The 22,431-nt window shown below is 37.8% G+C and overlaps 1 protein-coding gene across 2 annotated transcripts in view; it reads right to left on the bottom strand.

Moving 5' to 3' along the window:
- ACSL6 (acyl-CoA synthetase long chain family member 6) overlaps nt 1-22,431 on the bottom strand; it is a 72,918-nt gene that overhangs the window by 9,132 nt on the left and 41,355 nt on the right. Inside the window, exons 10-18 of one of the 2 annotated variants that reach the window (XM_027848954.1) lie at nt 22,023-22,096; nt 19,222-19,299; nt 15,382-15,516; nt 13,942-14,076; nt 12,261-12,356; nt 10,269-10,341; nt 3,923-4,011; nt 1,436-1,552; nt 236-379 (exon numbers count right to left, since the gene is read on the bottom strand). In XM_027848954.1, the coding sequence (XP_027704755.1) occupies nt 236-379; nt 1,436-1,552; nt 3,923-4,011; nt 10,269-10,341; nt 12,261-12,356; nt 13,942-14,076; nt 15,382-15,516; nt 19,222-19,299; nt 22,023-22,096 (941 nt within the window). The remainder of the gene's footprint in view (nt 1-235; nt 380-1,435; nt 1,553-3,922; nt 4,012-10,268; nt 10,342-12,260; nt 12,357-13,941; nt 14,077-15,381; nt 15,517-19,221; nt 19,300-22,022; nt 22,097-22,431) is intronic. The other variant, XM_027848955.1, reaches the window with a different exon arrangement.

The following is a 22,431-nucleotide window of genomic DNA, read 5'->3' as shown; positions in this document are numbered from 1 at the left end:
AAAAACTTCTAAAATAACTGGTTCTTCCCTTGATAAGGAGAACTTATCAATACTTTTAATACTTTAACCTTTGGGAAGTACAGCAGGGAATTAGGATTTCTTTTGTGATTGGGGGGACAGGGAAGCTCACACTAATTATGTGTCAGCTATTGGAGTGTTCTAACCATTAAGAACACTCTTTCTCCTTAGCAAGATTGATAAATAAGGATGTATACTCAACAATTCTAAACATTACCTGTAAGCTGTCTCCATGCACATAAGTCTGAGCTACAGGTTCACTTCTAATGTAGATGTTTTCAATCTTTTCTGGAGCAATGTATTCTCCTTGAGCGAGTTTAAATATGTGCTTTTTCCGATCAATAATTTTAAGAGTACCTGCCTGTGGGTAAGAGGAAATGGTTTTAGTAAAAATTAACAAGTAATCACAATAGATTGTCTCATTATCTGTGCAGTTTAACATACTGTATTCCACACTCTCTTTAGAAACACTGTAGCCAAGCAGAGTGTATGTAGTTTAATAGCCTAAGTGAGTTGCAAATGGAAAATAATACAAATTAGATACTTAGAGAACTAAATTTTGTTTTGCTGCTGTTGTTCAGTTGTTTCAGTCATGTCTGACTCTTTGTGATCTCTTATGGGGTTTTCTTAGCAAAAATGCTGGAATGGTTTGTCATTTTCTTCTCCAAATCATTTTACAGATGAGGAAACTGGGCAAATAGGGTTAAGTGACTTGCCCAGAGTCACAAAGCTAGTAAATGTCTGAGGCCAGATTTGAACTCAAGAACATGATTCTTCCTGACTCCAGGCCTGGCTCTCTATCCTCTGTGCCACCTACCTGCCCTAGAGAATGAAGTAGGCACTTTAAAATGGTAAAATAAAGGATGTATCAACAATCATAAAGGTAAATTAAAGAACCTTGGGTCAATCTCTCTTAATCTACTGTTTGGAATGACTCTGGCAATCTTTTCTGGTTAGAAATTGAAACAGTTATGCAATAGTTGGTTTAGCAAAGATTTAGGGATTTAGGGATGGTATCTGAATACAATCAGGTGCTACAGTGGAGACATAGAGAACCCAGATTGGACATTTTTCAAAGAAAGACCCTTAGCAAATATGCCCAAATATATATCAGTATCATACTCATGTCTTCTCCCTTGAGCACAACTCAACAAATATTTAAGCACCTACTGTGTACAAGGCACAGTGTGCTAGATACTGGGAATAGAAAGATGAAAAAATAATTGACAGTTCCTGCCCTAATTGAGCTTATAGTCTATGGGAAAGTGGGATAATATAGCATCTACACAAACTTCTTTCACTCTGATTTCAACAAGATGCAAGCTTGCCATCTCCTTCATTACAATCTAAGGAATCAAAGTTGACACAAAGTTTTCTTAAACTCCTCAGGGAGTAAGAGTAGGCAAATAATACATACAGGTAACCACTTCCCAATATCTCCAGTATGAAGCCAGCCATCCTTGTCTAGTGCCTCATCGGTCTTCTCCTTGTCTTTGAGATAACCCTTGAAAACGTTTGGTCCTTTCACGCAAATCTGGATGAAATAAAGATCCCTGTTGACTGATGATAGCAAACAAACTTTACTATCAACCCAGTTAAACTCTAGGGGGAGCAGTTGATTCACCATCCCTGACCCTCAGTTACCCTCCTCATACTAAAAAAAAAAATGAAGATTCAATTCTCCATTTTTAGAATGCTTATTCTCTCCCTCTGCCCATCCTGCAAGGCCAGCACAAGTTCCATCTCTATCATAACATTAAGTTGACACTGCCTTATATTGTTATTTATCTCTTTAAGTGTACATATCTAATCCCCCTACTAAGTTCTTTGAGGGCAGAGACCATATCTTTTTCATCCCATTATGCTCTACCACATCTAGCACATGGTACCTGAGGCATAGCAGATGGGCAGTCAATGTTTGCTGGTTGAGTGAGTTTCTCTACTCTTCTATCTTATCATATGCAAATGTAATGATAATAAAATCAGGGTTTTAGAAATAGATTGTTGCTACTCTCCCTTCATTCCTCTAATGATGAGTGACTCAAAGGGAAAGCACAGAGGGGACTATAGCCCATTTCTACACAGTTAATCTCATGGACAAAGATGAAATTGTAGCTGTGCAGAAGTTATTTTACCCAAGCTTGAATTATAAGAAGTAACTTGAAAAATCCTGGGGAAATCCTACACTTGATTTGAGATAGACATGAACTTTGAGTTTGGTTGAGGAATAGGAAAGTAGATTACATGAACAACAAATAAATAATAAATTAAATAGAGACAATATGGGAGGTAATTTTGATCACATGGGGGAAGCAATATAAAGTGAAAAAAATCTCACTTTTTTCTCAACATGTGTAGATAATTATAAGCATGGATAGAAAAATAGAATTATGTCATTTAGGCTACATTTTACCTCACAAATATAGTCATTCACTCAATTATATAATAAAATGCAGTGTAACATGCTGGAAACTGTACTGGATTTAGAACCAGGAGACCTGGGTAATCTTGGCTCCCCTACATACTAATTGTGTGATTTTAGGCATGTCAAAATTTCTCCAAGCCTTGGTTTTCTTGTCTATAAAATGGGGATAATACTGGCTGGGAGGGAAGAGCTTTGTAAATTTTAAAGCTCAACCTACAGAAATGTGAATTATGATGATATTTAAAAGGGAGTAAAAAGGAAAGAATGTGATTTAAAATACAAACTGATCCATAAAAGAAATTCAAAGAGGCAACCTCTATACTGGCATGCAAAGTCTAAGTACCAGTTTTCTGCACCATCAGAGTGACTGATGTACCTCTGTGCTTCAGCAGCCACCCCTGGTTATGCCCCTAATGCTTTTCTTACAGGCTGTCAGACATGCCCTAGCACTCAAATACCATAGAGGTACAGTGCAAGAAAGTGGCAGCTAGGGGACACAGTGGATAGAGTGATGGGCTTGGGGTCAAATATAGCCTCAGACACTAGCTGTGTGACCTTGGGCAAGTCAATTCACCTCTGCCTCAGTTTCTGCGGCTGCAAAATGAGTATAATAATAGCACCTACTTCCAAGGGTTGTTATGAAGATCACATGAGATAATACTTGTAAAACACTTAGCACCATACCTGGCACATAGTAGGCCCTATATAAAACATTGTTGTTATTATTGTTATCATTATTGTTATTAGTCTGTAATGTGAATGAAGAGATGGAAAATTAGATGCTGACTAGCTGGAACTAGGAGTGAAGAATGGAGATAGGCAGTAGGCAACAGAAAGAGGCATAAGAGATGATACTAAGGACTTGAGATGAAGGCTGGGCACTGCAGATGGGGATGAGGACTAGGAATTAGGGACTTTATTATGCCTTTCATTATCTCATTAGACTCTGGTGATCACAGATTTAAAGCTGTCTAATCCAGACTCTTGATTTTACAGATGAAGAAACTGAAGGCTAGATAGTCACACAGCTAGTAAGTAATAGATCCAGGATTTCAATCCAGGTCATTTGAATCTGAATTCAGAGCTGTTTCCTTGGCACAATACTATTTAGGGTGTTGTAGAAAAGATTCTTATTAAGGTATATTTTGGATAACATGACCTTTAAGGTCCCCTTCAACTCAAAATTATATGATCCTTTCAGAATTTTAAACAATAACTAAATGTAATATATGACATTAGCTTTTGGTGATTCAAGTCTCCATGCCTCTATTAAACTAGGCTAATATTCACAAGCTTTTTTTTCTGTTATTTCCCCTTTGTTTCACCATTTGATTATATAATACAAGAAAATCACATGCTACACACACCTGAAGTTGTAGTTCTCCATGTTATTATGACAAACTTGCAAAGCAAGTTTGAGGAGCTTTTCTTAGTGTTGGAGATGATGAACTCTGACTAATCCCCCCTGCTTAAACTTACCTCTCCCTCTCCTTTGGAGGCAAAATAGTTCAGTTCTTCCACATCTATCAGTTTGATGTAATTGCAGGGTAATGGTGCACCCACATGACCTACAAATCAGAGTAAGCTCAGCAAGTTTCAGCTTTCAAACTGAGCTCAGCATTAATTAATTTCTAAAAGACATCCCCAAGCCTTTCAAAGTAAAGGTGCTAGATGGTGCTTTCAATCCAATACAGATCTAGAACCTCTCCTCCTTCCTCTTCCCCCTTTCATATTTCCCTAAATCTTAAAGCTACAGAGAAAGAAGAGGTCCACCGCCACCACTTTCTTGGCTTAAGTTTTGTACCACAGGAGAAAATGGGGTTTCTCCATGGGGGGTATTGCACAGAGAGCATGACCAACAATATTATAGCTCAATGTCATCATTTTCTGGCACTGCTTAGAAAAACAGCAACAAAAATTATTATCATTAAACATTTCCCAAATGAATACTTTTACTTTCGTTACAAACTGGCAGAATTAACACTTCTTCAGCAATTAAAGCTAGGTCCTTATTTTAAGTGAAAAAAAATCTCTTATAAAGTTACTTAAATTTAAGTTTGCCTAGTCAACCTGCTCATCTCATGCTGATTTCCTGTTGTTATAGATGGGATTCACTGAGTGTTGTGTTAGGTGATTGAGTTGAGAATGGCTACAATGAATCCAGATTAATCTTGTGTACACTAAAGACAAATTTATATATTAATCATTTTTTAAAAGAATAATTATTTAGGCTCACTTATATAGGCTCAACCTATAGATTGGCTTGAAGAAGCTTTACTTTGTTAGCTACAGGACATACATTAATGTAGGATTACTGAGAGGCAAATACTGGCCAAGATGCTGAATGAAAAGAAGGATTGTATAACGTGAAGGGCATACCATTTCTGTGTCTCCTTTAAAATAGGGAATATTTCCCAATAGGCTTTTTTTTTTTTTTTTAACTAAGCAATCCTGAACTAAGTAAATGAGAGTCAAGGACATATGATTTCTATCACATTGGAATTCCTGATTTGAGAACTCCTTCCACCAGTGGAGATTAAATTCTATCTATAATTTATAATTTTAGAGAACTGATTGAGACTTAAGAGAGGTTACCTGAGTTACTTACTGTTACATAGCTAGTAAGCTTCAGAGGCAGAATTTGAATCCTGGTACAACATTCTTTCTACTTCAACAAAATGGCTCTAATCTTTAAATATATTAAAAAAAATTTAGCTTATATCCTTCCCTTTGATTTTTATATTAAAATTTCCTATCCTTTTACCCTATGCCTTCTTGCTTCTGCACATTCTTGCCAGCTAAAGCAAAAGCTTTTAAAATAGCTGAGATTAAAAAAAAGGCAGACCAGACAGATCTAACAGTGAAAGAATATATGTCCTCATACTGATTACCTCATAGGAATGGTGTGAGGAAAAGGCATCATAAACCTTAAAGTGATATAAAAATGTGAGTTTTTGTTATGATCTTATCTTGTTTGATGGGGTTCAGAAATAGTCCTAGGATATATTTTTATCTTATTGCTCATTCATATTTAATATTCTATGAACTATTTTTCAGGGTGATAAAATAACTTTTTTTTGGTAGTTGAATAAGTATTAGGATGTAAGTAGGCTCATTAAAAGCAGCCTTGGTACAACTCCAGTAGCACACAGAATAACAAGGACAATATGCATCTCATTCACTTCTCACATTATTTTGATCTCATCTGCTATATTTTGTAAGTTTTATTTTTTTGTTCCATATAGCATGGAAATTATGAGCATGTGGTATTATGATAGCTACTATAATTATTTTTAAGTTTTTATGGGTTGGTGTTATATCCAGCAATTATGGGTGATAGTTCAGTTTTTGATAATGGTCCACTTCCACTAGAGTTTATTGAATGAGTTCTTTAGGACATTTTGAGATCTGAATTTATAGTTTGGTGATTTTTCATCTGTCAGTCTAGGGAGTTTCTAATATGTAATTCCAGCCACTAAATCATATTTTACTAAATATTTGTAGATGCTAAATTTTTACAATCTGCATTGATGTACTGTGCAGTTGTTTGTTTTACCATTTCTTTGCATAATCTACCTTGATCATTAAGACAATAATAGCAATTCGGGACCAGGTCATTGCCATTTCTGTAATCCATAGTGGCAATGACCTAGTCCTGAATTGCCATCATTAGTCTCTCTGTTTCTGTTGACAAATCCTCACGACTCAGCTATTTATTTAATATTTCTTTGTTGCTATATTGTTGGCTGAATTCATGTGGATGTCATCCATAGAGGACCTTTTAAATTCACTCATTGATCTTAGATGTTTCATAGTCTCCATATGGAGGCAAATGACTTTCAATTACAATCCACAAATCCAGTGATGAGTACCTTGAGTAATGATGATGTTGTTTTTCATGAGTAGCATGAAGGAATAAAAAAGGTAGCAAACAAATCAACATACGGGGGAAGGAAGGATAAGCTGGTAAAGAAGTGGTCAAAGATCCAGGAGAAAAATGAGAATGGAATCTCTGAAGATGTCTTATACATTGTATTTGAGTGCCCTAGATAGGTCAGGGAACCAGTTCATAAAATAGGTATTATAATTTCAACAGCATTAGAGAACACTTTGTAGAATGAGGAGAAATGGGAACAAGGGAGAATTACATGAAACCTTCCCAGTTTTGATGATATAATATTGCATCATGTAACTGTGTAGTATCATACTGTAAACAAGTCATTACACAGCACATATTCCAACTGATGCATACTGGACTTCCTTACAATGCGTGACACACTTGCCTGCCAACATTTGCTTATTAGGACCTGTCAGCAGACTTGACCACTGATTGGTTATAACTTGTATTTTGTGTGTTTATTTGAAAAATAATGTAATCACTATGACCTTAACTGTGTTACACAACAGATAAAACAAGTATGAATGGTTTTTCAAAATTTTCTTCTCTTTTCTTCTTTCCTTATGCTTCCACTACCCCCTTATTTTTATTCAATGCCCCCCAATTGCACCTGAGACTACTACCATCCTCCCTAGATTGTTCCAAGATCCCCTAGGGGGTGGTATTGCCTATTTTGGGAACCTATGTTCTAGACTAAAGTCTAGATTGATTTAAAAGGTCCATCATCTCTCATCTCCTCAACATTTTTTTAGATATAATCTTATCTTTATCTGTCATTTTCCTTTATTCTACTTTATGCCATATTCATTTGGGTACATGCCATATCTTCTTTATTAGAATGGAAATTACTTGAGGACAGGGACTATTATTTATAATAATAGTAGTTTTTTATAATACTTGCTCTCTCCTGGCTCACCTGCCTCTGACTGCTCCTTTCTGTTATCCTCTGTAGGATCACAATCTTTCTCCCACTTTCTATGTATAAATATACCCCAGGTTTGTATCCTGGGTCTTTTCTCTCTTCCCTCCATGTGAATTCATCAGTTCCCATGCGATTAGCAATCACTTTGATACAGATGATTCTAAGTTCTGTATGTCCTGTCCCAAGCTCTCTCCTGAGCTCCAGCCCCATATTACTTTTGGATTCCTATTGAACATCTCCCCTCTGCTAGCCCTGTAAGTATCTCTGACTTATCATGTTGGAAATAAGAATCATCATCTTTTCCTTCAAACTGCCTTTCTTTCTTTCCCTGACATCCTTGTAGTCATCCAGGTCCCTAGTCTTATTTATAAATTGTATAATATACTACTCTACTAAATAATTATATACATTATAAAACACATACAATTAGACATTTTAAAAAGATGAGATTAATGAGAAATAATATTTGATCCTTGAGTCCTCCACTTTTTCTTTTTCCTTATCCTTCTTATCAGTTGTGATATTCTCTTCATTCTACCACATTGTGTCTTGAATCCATCACCTCTTTCTATTCACAGGACCTCCATCCTAGTTTAAGACTGATATCACCACTTGCACTGGCTATTATGATAATTTTCTAATTTGTCTTTTAGCTTTGTCTTTCCCTTTCTCCAAACAGCTGCTGAATTTATCTTCCTAGAGCATAGGTCTGACCATATCACTCTACTGTTCAAGAAGCATCATTTAGCAGCTTCCTTCTGCATCTAGGATAAAATACAAAAACTTATTTGGCATTAAAAATCCTTCATCTGGCTCTAGCCCACTTTTCTAGGCTCATTGTATATTATTCTTTATTATATACCCTACATTTTAGTGAAGAAGAATGAGACCTGACAAAAGGATCCACTAGATTTGGAATTTAAGTGGTCATTGGACAGAGGTGGCATGATCTAGTAAACACAGAGTCAGTTTCAGAATCAGAATGACCTAGATTTGAATCCTATGTCTGACTTATACTGGCTGAGTAAACTTGAGCAAGTTGTTTAACATCTCAGTTCCCTAAGCCAATGGCATCCAAAGAAAAAGGTTAAGCTCCCCTAGAAGACTGTAGTGTGATCCCATAAGTGATGAATCAACCAATTGAAGGGTGAGAACATGGGGTCACATCTACCCTTTCTATAATAGCTATTCATGGATTTGTCTTCTCAGGGTGCCCATAAATTAATGGGGACCCAGGTATCTGTAGTCAGGTTCTGTGTTTTAGGGCAGTGGCATCTTCTTTCTCATTTTGGGGGTAGGTGGGAAAGAGTAATACAGGTTGAGTCTTCATGGATCATGCATCACATATCTCAGTGCACCTAAATCTTTCCACCTAAATCCTCTCCTCTTCTGAACTTCCCCATTACTTTTAATGGTAACACTATCTTTCAGGTATCCCAGGTTCACAACTTTGGTGTGATCCTCAAATCCTTACTCATGTCATATATCTTATCAGTTGCCAAATCTTTTCATTTATACCTCTACAACATTTCTCACATATGTCCCCTTCTCTTTACCTATCTGGATGCAGTTGCTAGTTCAGGCCTTCAACTTGACTATTGCAATAGCCTAATTAACCTCCCGGCTTCATATCTCTCCCCTCTAATCCATCCTCCCCACAGCTGCTAGAGTGATTGTCCTAAACCACAATTCTAACTATGTCACTTCTCTCCTACTCAATAAACTACAATGAATCCCTATGACTTAAGAATCAAGTATTGTTTTTCCTTAATCTCATCCTTTTAAAATGTCTATTTGTGGTGTGTTTTATAATGTATATAATTATTTCATATATGAGCATATGTATATAATTCATAAATAAGTAAATAAACACTTATTGGAGATGTAATAAAAAAATGTGAAGACCTCTGCCAAAGGCAACACTTTAATGCTGTTGAGTTACAGAACAGAGGCTGATCTGCATTGGCAGAGAGTTTCTTCCCAGGGAGTTTCCTATGCTATTCGCAGCTCTGGATTCCATTCCCCCAAAAGTGTCATTGATGAACTTGGAGAAAGAAGTTTCATTAGAGTGGTAGAGGTGTAACTGAGAAAATAAGGGAGAGTGAGTGGATGTTGAGGAAGTGGAGGAAATAAATGTAGACTCTAGAAATAGAAGTAGAAGAGGTAGCTTGAGGTTGTAGTAGGGTTCAAAGGTAGGGTTTTTTTTTTTAGGATACAGGAGGAAAGAACACACTTGTAGACATTATGGAAAGAACAAGTAGAGAAAAAGAAATTTAAGATGAGAAGGAAGATAGAGAATGACTATGGTCAGTAGCACAAGGTCCAAGGGGAGTTGGGATCAGGAGTACCACTAGAGGGTGACAAAGAGGAAGGTTACTTCACCTTCTGAGATTGGAACAAAAATGGAGAAGATGAGAGAGGACAGAGAGAGGTTTTGATGTCTGAAAGACAGGAAATGAAGCAACTATCAGAGATAGTCTCAATCTTCTCAGTTAAGTAGAAAGTAAGTCAGTCTTTTGAGAGAGGGAGGGTGGATTGAAATTGGGGGGGCACGAGGAGAGGAGTTTTGGAAAAGTTACTGTGGGTAGTGTCTTGGGTTGTTACTCTTCCCACCAGACAAATGTAAAGACAAGTGCCACTTTGGGTGAAATATCATTAAGATAATTCCTAGTTACCTAAATTATCATTCTGTGCCACAAACAAACATATGCATAATGTGATATCATAAACATTAACATTATAAGAGAACCCAGACCTTCTAAAGGATTGGCACAGGCCACACTCTAAGGAATATGGCTCTAGCTACTAGAATCCAGTATTTTCCTATTCACACATACTTCTGGTCACTCAAAAATTTTGGAACATTTGGCAGCCCGTTGTTTCCTAATGGGAAAACCTTCAAACTCTAACACACACACATACACACACACACACATACACACACATACATATATCCTAAGTATTTTTCTGCCTGGGATTAGATACTGTCTTGTTCTCTTTCTTACCTGAGGTCCAGTCCCCTGGAGTTGTGAAGGTACACCCAGCTGTACACTCAGTTTGGCCATAACCTTCATATACCTACAAGTGAAACATGGCTCTTAACCTGGACCACCAACTTAAAGATGCCATACTTAATGAGGTAATGTAGGCAAAGCTCTCTGCTATATAGATATCAGGAATGGTTGTTATAATTACTCATCTGGGCATTACTCAAACAGTAGAAATTTCCCCTGTGTTGTATAATGCTTTTCTTTTCAGCCGATTAACATCCTATGAATAATCTGAAAATAGCCAGCATTGGGAATGTGACATCGGTTGTTGTTGTATAAGACATGTAATTATGTATTGTACTTAGTGGAGATCACAGTGATGAATAAGTGAATAAGGTAGGCTGGGGATAAGCTCTTTTTTTTTTTTTTTACTATAGATAGTAAGTGTATAAAAGTAATGTGGTGAAGTTTGGGGCTTAATGTCTCTGAATTGCTTTAAACTTTATAGGTTTTAAAAATTTACACAATTTATTAATTTATTATTAAGCTCACTGTGTTTTATTTTAGCTATGCAAAAGCACATAGCCTAGAACCTTTCTAAATAATATCACTATGCATGAAAATTTGGAATAAAGTCCAACTGTCTTAGACATCTTCCAAAGGAATTTAGTTGCTATACTATTAAAAGAACATTGTTATAAGGGGGTAGTTCCATGATTCAGATGGTGAGGACCGTGTTATAAGTACAAAACTTTGAAAGATCAATATTTAAACATACTCATAAAACATATGTGGCCAATTCACTTGAATCCCACTAATAGTGTCCCATTTATGGAATCTACTATAGGGCCTTGCCCATAGAAAGCACTTAATAAGTACTTGTTGAATAAGTAAGTAAATTAATTTTAAATGCTACCAAAACACATTTAGTGGAAATACAAAATAAAAAGATATTGTTCCTCTTAATCAAAAGGTAAGACATATTTATATTTCTGTCTGGGTTAGGAAACATTGTACAAACTGGAATAGGTGCAGACTTGATGCATTCATAGTACTAGTTGTCAATCTCATATCCATGCCTTTCTATTCACATGACTACTTCTTCCCAACTCCCAACCCCCACTCAGTTAAGGCTCTTATCACCGCTTGCCTAGACTATTGCAATAGTCCCCTAATAGATCACATTTATGACCATATCATTACTCCCCTGCTCCCAAGGCCCCTTCTTATCTCCAGGGTAAAATAAAAACACTTCTATTTTGTTTAAAAACTCTTTACCATCTGGCACCAGTCTACCTTTATAGTCTTATTGTATATTACTCTCCCATATGCATTCTCTGTTTCAATCAAATAGGTCTGCTTACTGTTCTCAGGACACAGTATCCCATCCATCATACGAATGCCTTCGCTCAGCTATGTCTCTAGTACTTGGAATTCACTCCTTCTGTACCCTCTGCATCTTATAGAATTCTAGCTTTTCTTCAAAGTTCATCTCAAAGACTACCTGCTGTGGGATGCCTAACATGATCATTTCAGTTGCTAGTGCCCTCACCCCAGGAATTACTTCATATATTTTTTAATTTAATTCTCTATGGACATATTATTTCCCCCCAATAGAACAAAAGTTTCTTGAGGACAGGCACTCTTTCATTTTTGTCTTGCATCTCCAGGGCTTACCTCAGTGCTTGGTACAAAGTAGGAATTTAATAAATGTTTTTGAATTGAGTAAGTAACCAACATGCAACATATTTAGGCTCTTTACCCTAATAATATGGTATCAATAGTGAGAGAAACCTTGTAGTCTCCAGATAAATAAGTCCTTGTCTTCCAGAATATGTAAAATCTATTTTGGCTCTCCACCTTTGGGCTTATGTCTTCTGGAGGAAGGAGAAGCTGCTGTGTGGTCACTGGGTCCACATGATTCCCAACTATATTGCTTATGGGGATATCTAGCTGCTCTAAGATCTGACTCCATGGGAAGCTAGGCTGCATACTGTGGTACTGTACCTGACACCCCAAGGCTGCACGAAGAAAACCCAAGACTGTGGGAGATGCAGGAGCTGCTCCAGTGACAATCATCCTAACACACCCACCAAGACTAGCCTGTGGAACAGATGACAGGAAACAGTGAGTTAATTAGAATATTGACATATGCCTAAGACAATCTTTGCAGCATCTTGAGATATAACTAAATAATTTGGAGCCCAACCTCCCACTAAGAACCAAACCCAAGGCAATATTCAGGAACAGAAAGCTCAGAAGCACAACCACTAAATGTTAGAGGTTAGAAGAACCTTAGAGATCAGTTGTCCAATCCCACCACTTTACAGATGAGGAAATTGAGGCCTGAGGAAAAGGAATATCTTAGTCAATGTTATACAACAAGGCAGTGGTAAAGCTATAGACTTAGAACTCAGCCTCGGAATCTGGTAGCCACTTAAAGAGAACCCTAAAGTCATCTAGTGGGGATACGGAATGCTAGGAAATAAATTCATTCAATTTGAAGTTGAAGAAAATAAGTTAAATGCAGTGGAACAAGTCGCTTAATAATGTTTTCAATTCTTTAGTGTTGTAATACAATTTAAAATGAATTATTTATTTTATTTATTATTTACTCATTATTAATTTATTAATCTATGCAACCCTTTTGGAGATTTTGTTCTCTCCTTAATGCTGGTGCCCTTAAAATACACCCAGTCATTGTTACATCAATTCTCAGCACCAAAAGAGCTGAGTTATAAGAAGTTACCTCAAATTTCTCAAATGCTAATGGCCTTCCTTTTTATATATAGTTTTCAGATCAATACATTGCTTCCTTTTGCAATGCATCTCAGTGGATAAAGAAGACTTGGAACTCTTCATCTTTGTAAGTGGGGCCAAAAGCAATTTAAAGAGTGATCAACTTTCATAGTTAATAATGGAGCACCAAGTAAATGCACAGTCATGTCATTTTTCAAAAATACTAATTAACCATAGCTCCCTACAGGAGGTTAGGTTGGGCAGAGGTAAGGAGTGCTTTGGCAGAAGTATAGAACAATAACTAAGAATTTGGTCCTATTCAGGGGCAGGAAGGGCAGGAAACAAAGAAATAATTCTTGTAACTATAGATTGTGAAAACTGGAAAAGACTTTGCAAACTTTATTTAGTTTATCCATCCTGCTCATTTTAGAGAGAGATACTGAGGTCCAGAGACAGAAAAGGAATACTCTGAGGTGACATAATGAATCAATGACAGCCAGGACCAGAACACAGGTCTTCTAACTTCTAGGCTAGTGTTTTTTCTTCTGCCTTTTTATTAAATATTGCTCCATGAAAATTACCTTGGTTTTAGCATTCAGCTTTTTTCTTCTCGTGTCTAGTAGGGAGCACATGAAAGAGTTTAGGTACCTAACAGATCCTGGGTAATTTCACAGAAGAAAATTAAATTTTTTTGAGCTCCCTAGAGAATTACTGATTTCTCTTCCCTTAAGGCCCCACCTCTCCTTCCTGTACTTAGTCTCTACCATTGACCCTCATTTCACCTCTCCAGTTACAATATGCCAGTGTTGAAGTCATGAGACTTAGAAATATGAGCAAATCACTTGGGGTTCTTTGGAAAGGCAAGCATCTAGGATTGTTTTAATTTCCATGTGGAATGAACTGTCTGATACTTGGCATCATTCTACAACTGCTTTACCCAATTCCTTACCTGAATCTTATTAAAAAATAGCTCATCCCATATGCTATCATTTCTAATGATTCCACTTCGGACTTCAGCCTTCTTACGCTTTGCAGCAAATTCCAGGAGCCACCGTTTCAATGGAGTATTTGCTTGGCTGAAGATCTGAGACAAACAAAATGGACAAAAGCTTTCAATGGGCACAAAATGTCATGCTCAGTCACTTCTTCGTGATGGAAATTAATCTGCAAGCCTGGAACCCAACTCTGCTTCCACCTTTGGTGCCTTAGGATAGGAGATGGATGAATCCCTGCTGAACTTGACTAAAAGGGTAGTAAAAACCAGGAACAAGAAACTAAGCTATCTTTCCTAGGCTTTAGTATGCTCTCCCACCTATCTGTTATTATGGAATGGGAGTAATAGAAAATATAGAAGTGGAGAGGAAGAAAGGGGAAGGAAAGAGAAAAGAGAGGAGAATCATAGAACTTTAGAGTTAAAAAGAACTCTTTACAAGGTCATCTGCTCCGTCTACCTACTCAATGGAGTAATCTCCTTTATGATATTTCTGACATAGTCATTCAGTTTCTGCTTGAAGATTTTATTACAGGGAGCTCATTACTGATTACTGCTATTTACTTCACTTCACATTTAACAATTTAGAGATACTCTATCACAGCCCTTATGGTAAGTTTGGACAGCACAATGCATTGTATTATGTAGGTATTTAGTAAATGTTTGTTGACCAAATGGTGCAACCACTGAGGATGACCAGAAGTAGAAAGGGGAGAAGAAGCTTTGTATCAGTCCTTACCCATTTTGAGTAACTGGAAGAGTATATTTAAAACTCATCTCCTTCCAGCCCTTAGAACTCAAATGCTATCTTAAAAGCACCTATGGGTCATGACGATGATGGAGGCTCATTGGAGTCTCCCTATTATTATACTCAGGAAGAAAATCACATGGCTAGAAGCTCTGATTGAGTGTTAGGATGAGGCAGAGTGTCCAACTCAGGACAGGAAGAATGGATCCTCTGTTTGGCTCCAACATATCTTTCCAGGCTGATTACCTCCACCTCATGATGCATCCTCCACTTTAACTAAATAGGCTTGTGTGCTATTTCCTGTACTCAATGTTCCATCGTCTGTCTCCGTGCTTTTGCATGGGCTGTCCTGCGTGCCTGGAATGCTTCCCTTTCTCACTTCTGTCTCTTAGAATCTATCTCCTTTTAAGGCTCAGTTCCAGGGCTGCTTCCTCCACCCCCACCTGAGGCTTTTCCTGATTTCCCCAGCTGTTGATGCCTCATGTAAGCCTCCTTTGTATTTCATACTTTTTAGCAAATAAGTTGCTTCCAGTGGAACATAAGCTCCTTGAGGGCAGGGACTATTTGTTTTTGTCTTTATAGCCTGGTGTACAGTAGGTACTTAATAAGTGCTTGTTGAATTGAACTCTATGGTGACCAAACCAGCTCACCTTGTCATACATTCTGTTTAGCAGTCTGGGGACCACTGGGAAGATGGTGGGATGTAAAGCTTTCATGTCATCTGACAGAAGGCGGATGTCTCCTTGGAAGAATCCAACTCTCCCCCCATGGCAGTACACTACTGACTGTTTAAGAAAATGGCATAGCAGAGAGAGAGAGAGAGAGAAAAACAGAGAGAGAGAGAGAGAGAGAGAGAGAGAGAGAGAGATACTGAATAAAAGGCTATGTTCACCTTGGCTAAAGAACTATTTAAAGCCACCTAATTCCAGAGGGCAGAGTGACAACTGGCCTGGACTCTGATAGCCCAGCCATACATTGTCATTCCAGGGTAGTTCTAGGACCTGGGTATAAGGGAACTCACTCTATCCCAAAGTTATCTATGCATCTATGAATTAGCCCTTTGTGTGATTAAGAATGTGGGGACAAAGGCTGTCACTCTGGGAGTCCCACCCCAACCCCAAATGCCTGACCAGGTATTCTTCATTAGTGTCACCTGAAGGTAGCAGCCAGATTGCCTCTATGACTGTCCCAGTAAACTTATGCCTCAAGAAGAATGTGGATAATTTTTTCTAAAGCTCAGGCCTGTGCATCTTGGTTTTGTTTCCATAAACATATATATGCAATGTAATTAAGCATAATTTCCAGATGATCTTTAATCAGGTAGGTGGTACTTTTGTGTGTCCTCTAGTCTCCTTGGATGATAATTATAAGCCTATGTTCTCAAACTGAAGGAAAAATATCTTCCAAAAAGAGGTACAACAAAGAAAATGCTCTATGATAGAATACACCAGACTTATAGAATGAAGAGGCGGCAAGATCATTGAGTTCCTCTCCCGAATTTCATAGTTGTGGAAACCTGAAGTCCAAAATGGACGATAATATAAGGAAAGAGCTTTTCTAGCAGCAACATCACAGTCTTTGACATTCATTTTCCATTCAGCATTAACATTCTAGAATGGGAGAATATTGATCCATGTGTATATTCAAGTGAAAAGTTCATATATATGAAGACAGAGGCATGAAGGGATCATCTGCTTAGGGTGCTTATGCAATATCTTCTCCCACAGGACCTGGCTCATTCTTCCCAGAGATTCCTCAGGCACCTTTGGAAATTGCGCTAACTCTTCCAGAACTCACTAAGTAGTCATTGATTAGTACACCAAAGCTCGCTCTTCTCCTAGTGGCTAGCATTCCCTCAAAGGCTCCAGGTGCTACCTCTAGGGTTGCTTATAAACTGGGATGATGTCACATGTTAATATTTGAAGTTTTTCTTTCATTTGTAAAGTAATAATACAGTCTATAGTAGATATTCAAAGGCCATGCTTCTAGTGGTCCAATAGTCAAAATTCTTTTTTTCTGTGAATGTAGATTATGGCATCATCCCTTGTGTCCTCAGATTGGTTTGATGGTTAGAAAGAGGGCAGTGACTGTAGATCATTGTCATATTCTTGAAGCTTTCAAAGGGAAGGTTGACTCAGGGCAGGTAGAAAGACTTTTCTTTAGCATCTTTAAATTGGATGGGTATGGAAGGTGACTTTTGGTCCTAGCTCTGAATCAATCAACTTTTATTTATTAAAGAAAACGGTGAAGAAAGTGGAAGAGCTATTGGTCCATTAAACATTGCCTATCAGTGAAGGAACACTTCTGGGGAAAGAGATGTATAAATTCAGCTATTTTACTTGAGGCCCACATTTTGAAATGAGTCCATACACTTTAAAAATTTACATTTCTTATCTTAGTGAGAGTCAAGTGAAGAGATGTCTGGGGATGAAGCATATCATCTTCTATCTTACTGGGAATAACACTGATTTCATTCCTTAGGCAAACTGCATGAAAAAACTATGCTTGCTTCCTCTACTTCCTCTCTTCTCATTCATTTCTGAACCCTTTATAATCCGGCTTCCAATCACATCACCAAATTACAAATTCTTTCTCCATTGTTAATAATGATCATAGTTAATAATTGTCAAATCTGATATTTTTTTCTCAGACCTCATCCTTCTCAACCTATCTCCTGCATTTGACACCGCTAATCACTGCTCTTGAATATTATCTTCTCTCTGGGTATTTGTGAACACTATTCTCTCATGGTTTGCCTCCTTCCTGTTTGACTGCTCCTTCTCAGTATTCCTGGTTCACTTGTCATTCATATCACATCTCCTAACTGTGGGTATTCCCCGGAGTTCTGACTTAGGCCGTCTTGTCTTTTCCCTCTATATTCTCTTGATAACCTTATCAGCTCCTGTAGGTTTAATTATAATCTCTATGCAGATAGAACCCAGATCCATATATCCCCTGAGGTTTAACCTTGCATCACCAATTTTTTATTGGACATTTCCAACTGCACATTCTGGAGACATCTTAAACTCAATATGGACAAAACTGAACTCATTATATTTCCCCCCCTCCCCCAAACCTTCTCTTCTCCTAAACTTCCCTGTTTCTGCAGAAGGCAACACCATCCTGGTAGTGTCCCAGGTTCATAAACTTAGCATTATATTAGAATCCTCACTCTCACCCCACATGTTCAGTCAGTAAGCAAAGCTTTCTTTTTCTCCCTTCATATCTCTCATATCTGACACTTTCTCTCTACTTACAGAGTCACTACTTTAGTTTAGGTCCTTATCAACTCTCACCTAGATTATTGTGACAGTCTCCTAGTTGATTTCCCTGCCTCAAGTCTCTTTCCACTCCAATCTAGCCTACATACTTCCAAAGTAATTTTCCTAAAGCACAGATCTAAACATATGACTCTCCTACTTAATCAACTTTAGTGGCTTCCTAATGCCTCTAGGATAAAATGTAAACTCTTCTGTTTAGTTTTAAAGTCCTGCACAACCTGGCTCCAATCTATCTTTCCAACCTCATTGGACATTCATTACTCCCCCTCCTGCACTCTGCAGTCCAATAGGACCTCCTTTTTTTTCCTCACACAGAAACACTCTATCACCCATCTCTGTGCCTTTTTACCAGCTGTCCCTCATGCCTGGAATATACTCCCTCTCTCCTTACCATCACCTCATTGAATTCTCTTTATTTCAGATGCATTTCAAGTACCATTTTCTCCATGAAATCTTTCCTAATTCCCTCAACTGCTAGTGTCTTCCCTCCCAAATTTACATTGAACAACTTCATATATGTTTGCATTTATTTATTTTACATTTATGCCATATGTATTTTTATATGTATTTATTTTTTCTTCCATTAGAATATAAACTCCTAGTAAGTAGGGATTTTGTTATTCTTTGCATTAATATCACTAGTGCTTAGTACAATGTCTGGCACATAGTAGGCACTTTGTAAAAAAAAAAAGCACTTGTTGATCTTTTCCTTGAGTTTTGTTCAAGATTTTCACCTGCTTTTGTTATGTGATGAATTGTGAAGCTTCTGTCAGAAATGGAGATGCAAAATTACACTGAGCTTTCTCTGCAAAACGTGGCAACAACTAGTCTAGATCATGCCAACTGAGGTTATGGTAAAGGAGTTTCCACTGAAGCAATCATTACTATTGGAAGAGCGTGGAGGGAGAGGTTCCCTCCAAAAAAAATCCTTCCTGTCTAAGAAGGGAATGCACTAATTTGCTCAGCTGATGAAATCTTGTCCCAGTGGTCTTCTCTATGATAAAGGTAGCTATAATTTTAGCTATCCAACACCCTATAGAACTTTGACACACACACAGATGATTAGTCCAATGTTTAAGCACTGAAGGATGCCCCCATGACACTTTCTGAGTAGGGTACATTTTTAGTTCTATGTCACACTGCCAATGGTTTCAGTAGGGTTATTCGTTCTTGTCACAGAAGAAGACTTCTCTGATGCTTGGACCTTACCTGTACCATTCTCTCAAACATGTGTGCTAAAGGCAAATAGGAAATGTGTACATCCTCACAAGTGGGTGACCACTGACTCTGTAAGAAAAGAAAAGGAGCCCGAACCAGGCCCAGTCAGTCAGACAGGTGTCTTACCTGTATAACTCTTTCAAACATGTGAGCCAGAGGCAGGAAGGAGATGAGCACATCGTCCTGTCTCGGAAAGATCACTTTCTGCAGGTGAAGGGCATGGGAGACAGAAAGGAAAGAAACACTGACAGGAAGACAACAAGAAAGTCATAAAACAATAAAGAGAAAAATGGTACTAGAGGAGCAAACAGTAAAGATTAGAGGGAAAGAAAAGGAAGAGACGAGGGAGGGGGAGCAAGAGAAAGGGAAGCAGGAATGAGAAGGGAAATAGAGGATGATATGGGGCAAGAGAGGAGAAAAAGAAGAGACAGAAAAAGCACAGAAAGAGGAGAGGAAAGAGGAGAGAAAGAAGATAGGATGAGTGAGAGAACAGAAAGAGACAAAGAGGAGAAGTGAAAGGAGTAGAGAGGAGAAAGAAAATAAATGGATAAAGGGCTTGAAAAGCAGAAAAGAGTAAGGAAGACTAAGGAAGAAGGGGAGAAAGAGAGAAGACATAGGAGGGAGGAAAGAAAGAAAGACACAGTGAAAGAAAAAGAAAGAAACAGAAAGAGAGCAGTATAGGAAGCGAACTGTTAGGTCACAATGTCAATGACTTCAGGTTATTGGGAGCAGCAAAGAGCAAATTGAAGCACATATAAACCAGTGGAGCAGAGTCCCCACCGAAAAAAGCACTGCTTTTACAAAGAAATCTGCATCTTACACTGTGCATAAGAGCACTAGGCAAAAATCGCTTTTTTTTTTTAGCATGAAATCTTTGCAGATTTGATGCCTGAAATCTTCCCCACCCTCTTTATAAGTAATTTACACCAAAAGATGCAGGATTCTTTTTCTATCTTCAGTTTTGTCACTAAACATTTTGGAAAGGAGAGTAATTTTTCCCTTTTTCCCTCTGAGCACTTTTTTATTTCTGCCCTGAGAGAATATGCGACAGAAGAAATTGCTATGGGAACAGACCCAAGATCTCCTTGACCTTCGTAATGGGGCATAGATGGAGTTGCCTAAAATGTGCACCCAAGTAGACGATAAGGGACAAAATGTTCCTTGGCTACAGTGCCAGCCAAGTCCTCAGGACCACTTACTTACTGTCTGAGGACAATTATGTTTAGTCTCAAAGCCTTTCCCCCCAGGTTTAGGAGCTGTATTCAACACCCTTGTCACAGTTACAGTTTGGGAGAGTATAGAGAAAGGAAAAGAAGCCAATGAGTTGTCTTCCACATGTTGGCTTCAGTGAATATCCCTCTCTTATGGAAATGGATACATTTCCATACAGACACTAAAAAAAGCAGAGCAACTTTACAGAGAGAGTTAATGTGACCTCCTATGAGATAATATTAGAGAGGGAGTGGCTAACTTATAGCTAAGGGTTTTTACTACATTGTATGGAAAGATAATAGTTTTTTGGTTTTGTCACATAGACTGCCTTATTCCAATATGATACTATCTGTAGGAAGCTTTGGGCCTATATTATAATTCAAGATATTTATACAAAATAAATGCTTATGTCATAGAGATCAGGCTTTTATGGAATTGAAAATATGTGCATTTATTTTAAAAAGTTATCTGTTAGAAAAAAATATACCTTCTATATAATCCATGAGTATCGTATTTTTGGGAACCTTTTACCCTAGTCCTGCTTCTAAGATGGGCACACCTTTTGTGTGTGTTTTGGAAGATATAGCTTGCAGATAATTGCCTTCAAAAGCTGTCATTTCACAGACTCTTTCCTTTTTCTATGGTCTCCTTTTCTGTTCTGGTTTTTTGGCCAAATTTGAATGGAGTTTGAGATGGGTCGGATTTGATTCAGTCTATTAAACATTTAACAAACACATGCCGTGAGTAAGGTTTAACTTCTCTGGGACTCAGGCAAGTCCCTAAGAAAGAGGTATGATCTGAGTTGGAGGCTATTTCCATACTGAGGAAATTCCATATATACTATGTGTTGTATTACCTGCAGGAAATGCTTAGCTTTGGCTACTGATCGAGAGCTCACTTATAGTTCTCTACTTATTCCTTTTTGCCAAAGGCCTTTTCCACAACCTTTGAACTGTTATTAGGCACAAATATGTAGAGTAACTTTCCCTAGGGAAAAAGAGTTCATAATCCCTTTCTCTTCAGGACAAGATTTATTATTTCTTGCACATAAGGAATAAAGCATTAAAAAAAAAGTTTTGAAAGCTATTTCTTTAGGACAAAAAACATTACTAGTTTAATTTAGGATTTACTTTTAAAATTCCATCACAAAGTAATAGTATCCACAGTTTCTTACTTAAAAGGAGTGGTCAAAACAGAATTTTGAAATTATTATTAGAAATGCAAGAGTGACAATGGATGCTCTAGAAACTGCATATATATTCACAGTTATGAATTTGATTTGTACACAGTCACACTAAGCAATATATATGAAACAGGTGGGAAATGATTTTTTGGTTTTGTTGAAATAACTCCTGGGGTTTATGTGCTTGGAGATCATTGGGTGTTCCCTGTTAAGGCAGAATAAATTACATATTTGGGCTTTTACAATTCCGCTGATGGCCGAGGTGGTTTTCCTTAAATAAGGACCAAAGCACCAGGCTCACATATGATATCCAGGATTGCAAAATGAAAAGAAACCTGAAAATTCAAGATGTCCTGGATGGGCTCTTTGACCACACTAGTGATACTGCCATATTCACCTCTGTGACTTTCAGAAAGCCTGAAAAATCAGCAACCACATTCCCATGGGTGAGCATTGCACCTTTCGGGTTCCCTGAGAAGAAAAAGAAAAGGCCATGTTAATAGGGAATCACAGGACTCCTCCCTTAGAGCCACTACACTTTGTAGAAGAACTGTCATACTGTTAGGAAAAGATGGAACAGCAAGCTTCAATCCCATTCTTTCAAAATCACAAAAAGCTGGGCAGCTTGTTCCACATGCTTAGAGAGCAAGAGCACCTATCCTATCCACCAAGCCTATCCACCATTGACTTAAAGACCACTAAGAAGATCAAAAGGTTTTCTAGGTACTAAGAACTACATGAAATGAATGTTGTCCGTACCCTGTGATGGGGGTGAACAGCGAGGAAATGGAAGCCTGCAAAGACAT

The sequence above is a fragment of the Vombatus ursinus genome, unplaced genomic scaffold (assembly GCF_900497805.2).
Source record: "Vombatus ursinus unplaced genomic scaffold, bare-nosed wombat genome assembly UNPS02007284.1, whole genome shotgun sequence".
Lineage (NCBI taxonomy): Eukaryota > Metazoa > Chordata > Mammalia > Diprotodontia > Vombatidae > Vombatus > Vombatus ursinus.
Note: the sequence above shows the minus strand (reverse complement) of the source record. Positions and strands in the feature narration are given on the sequence as shown.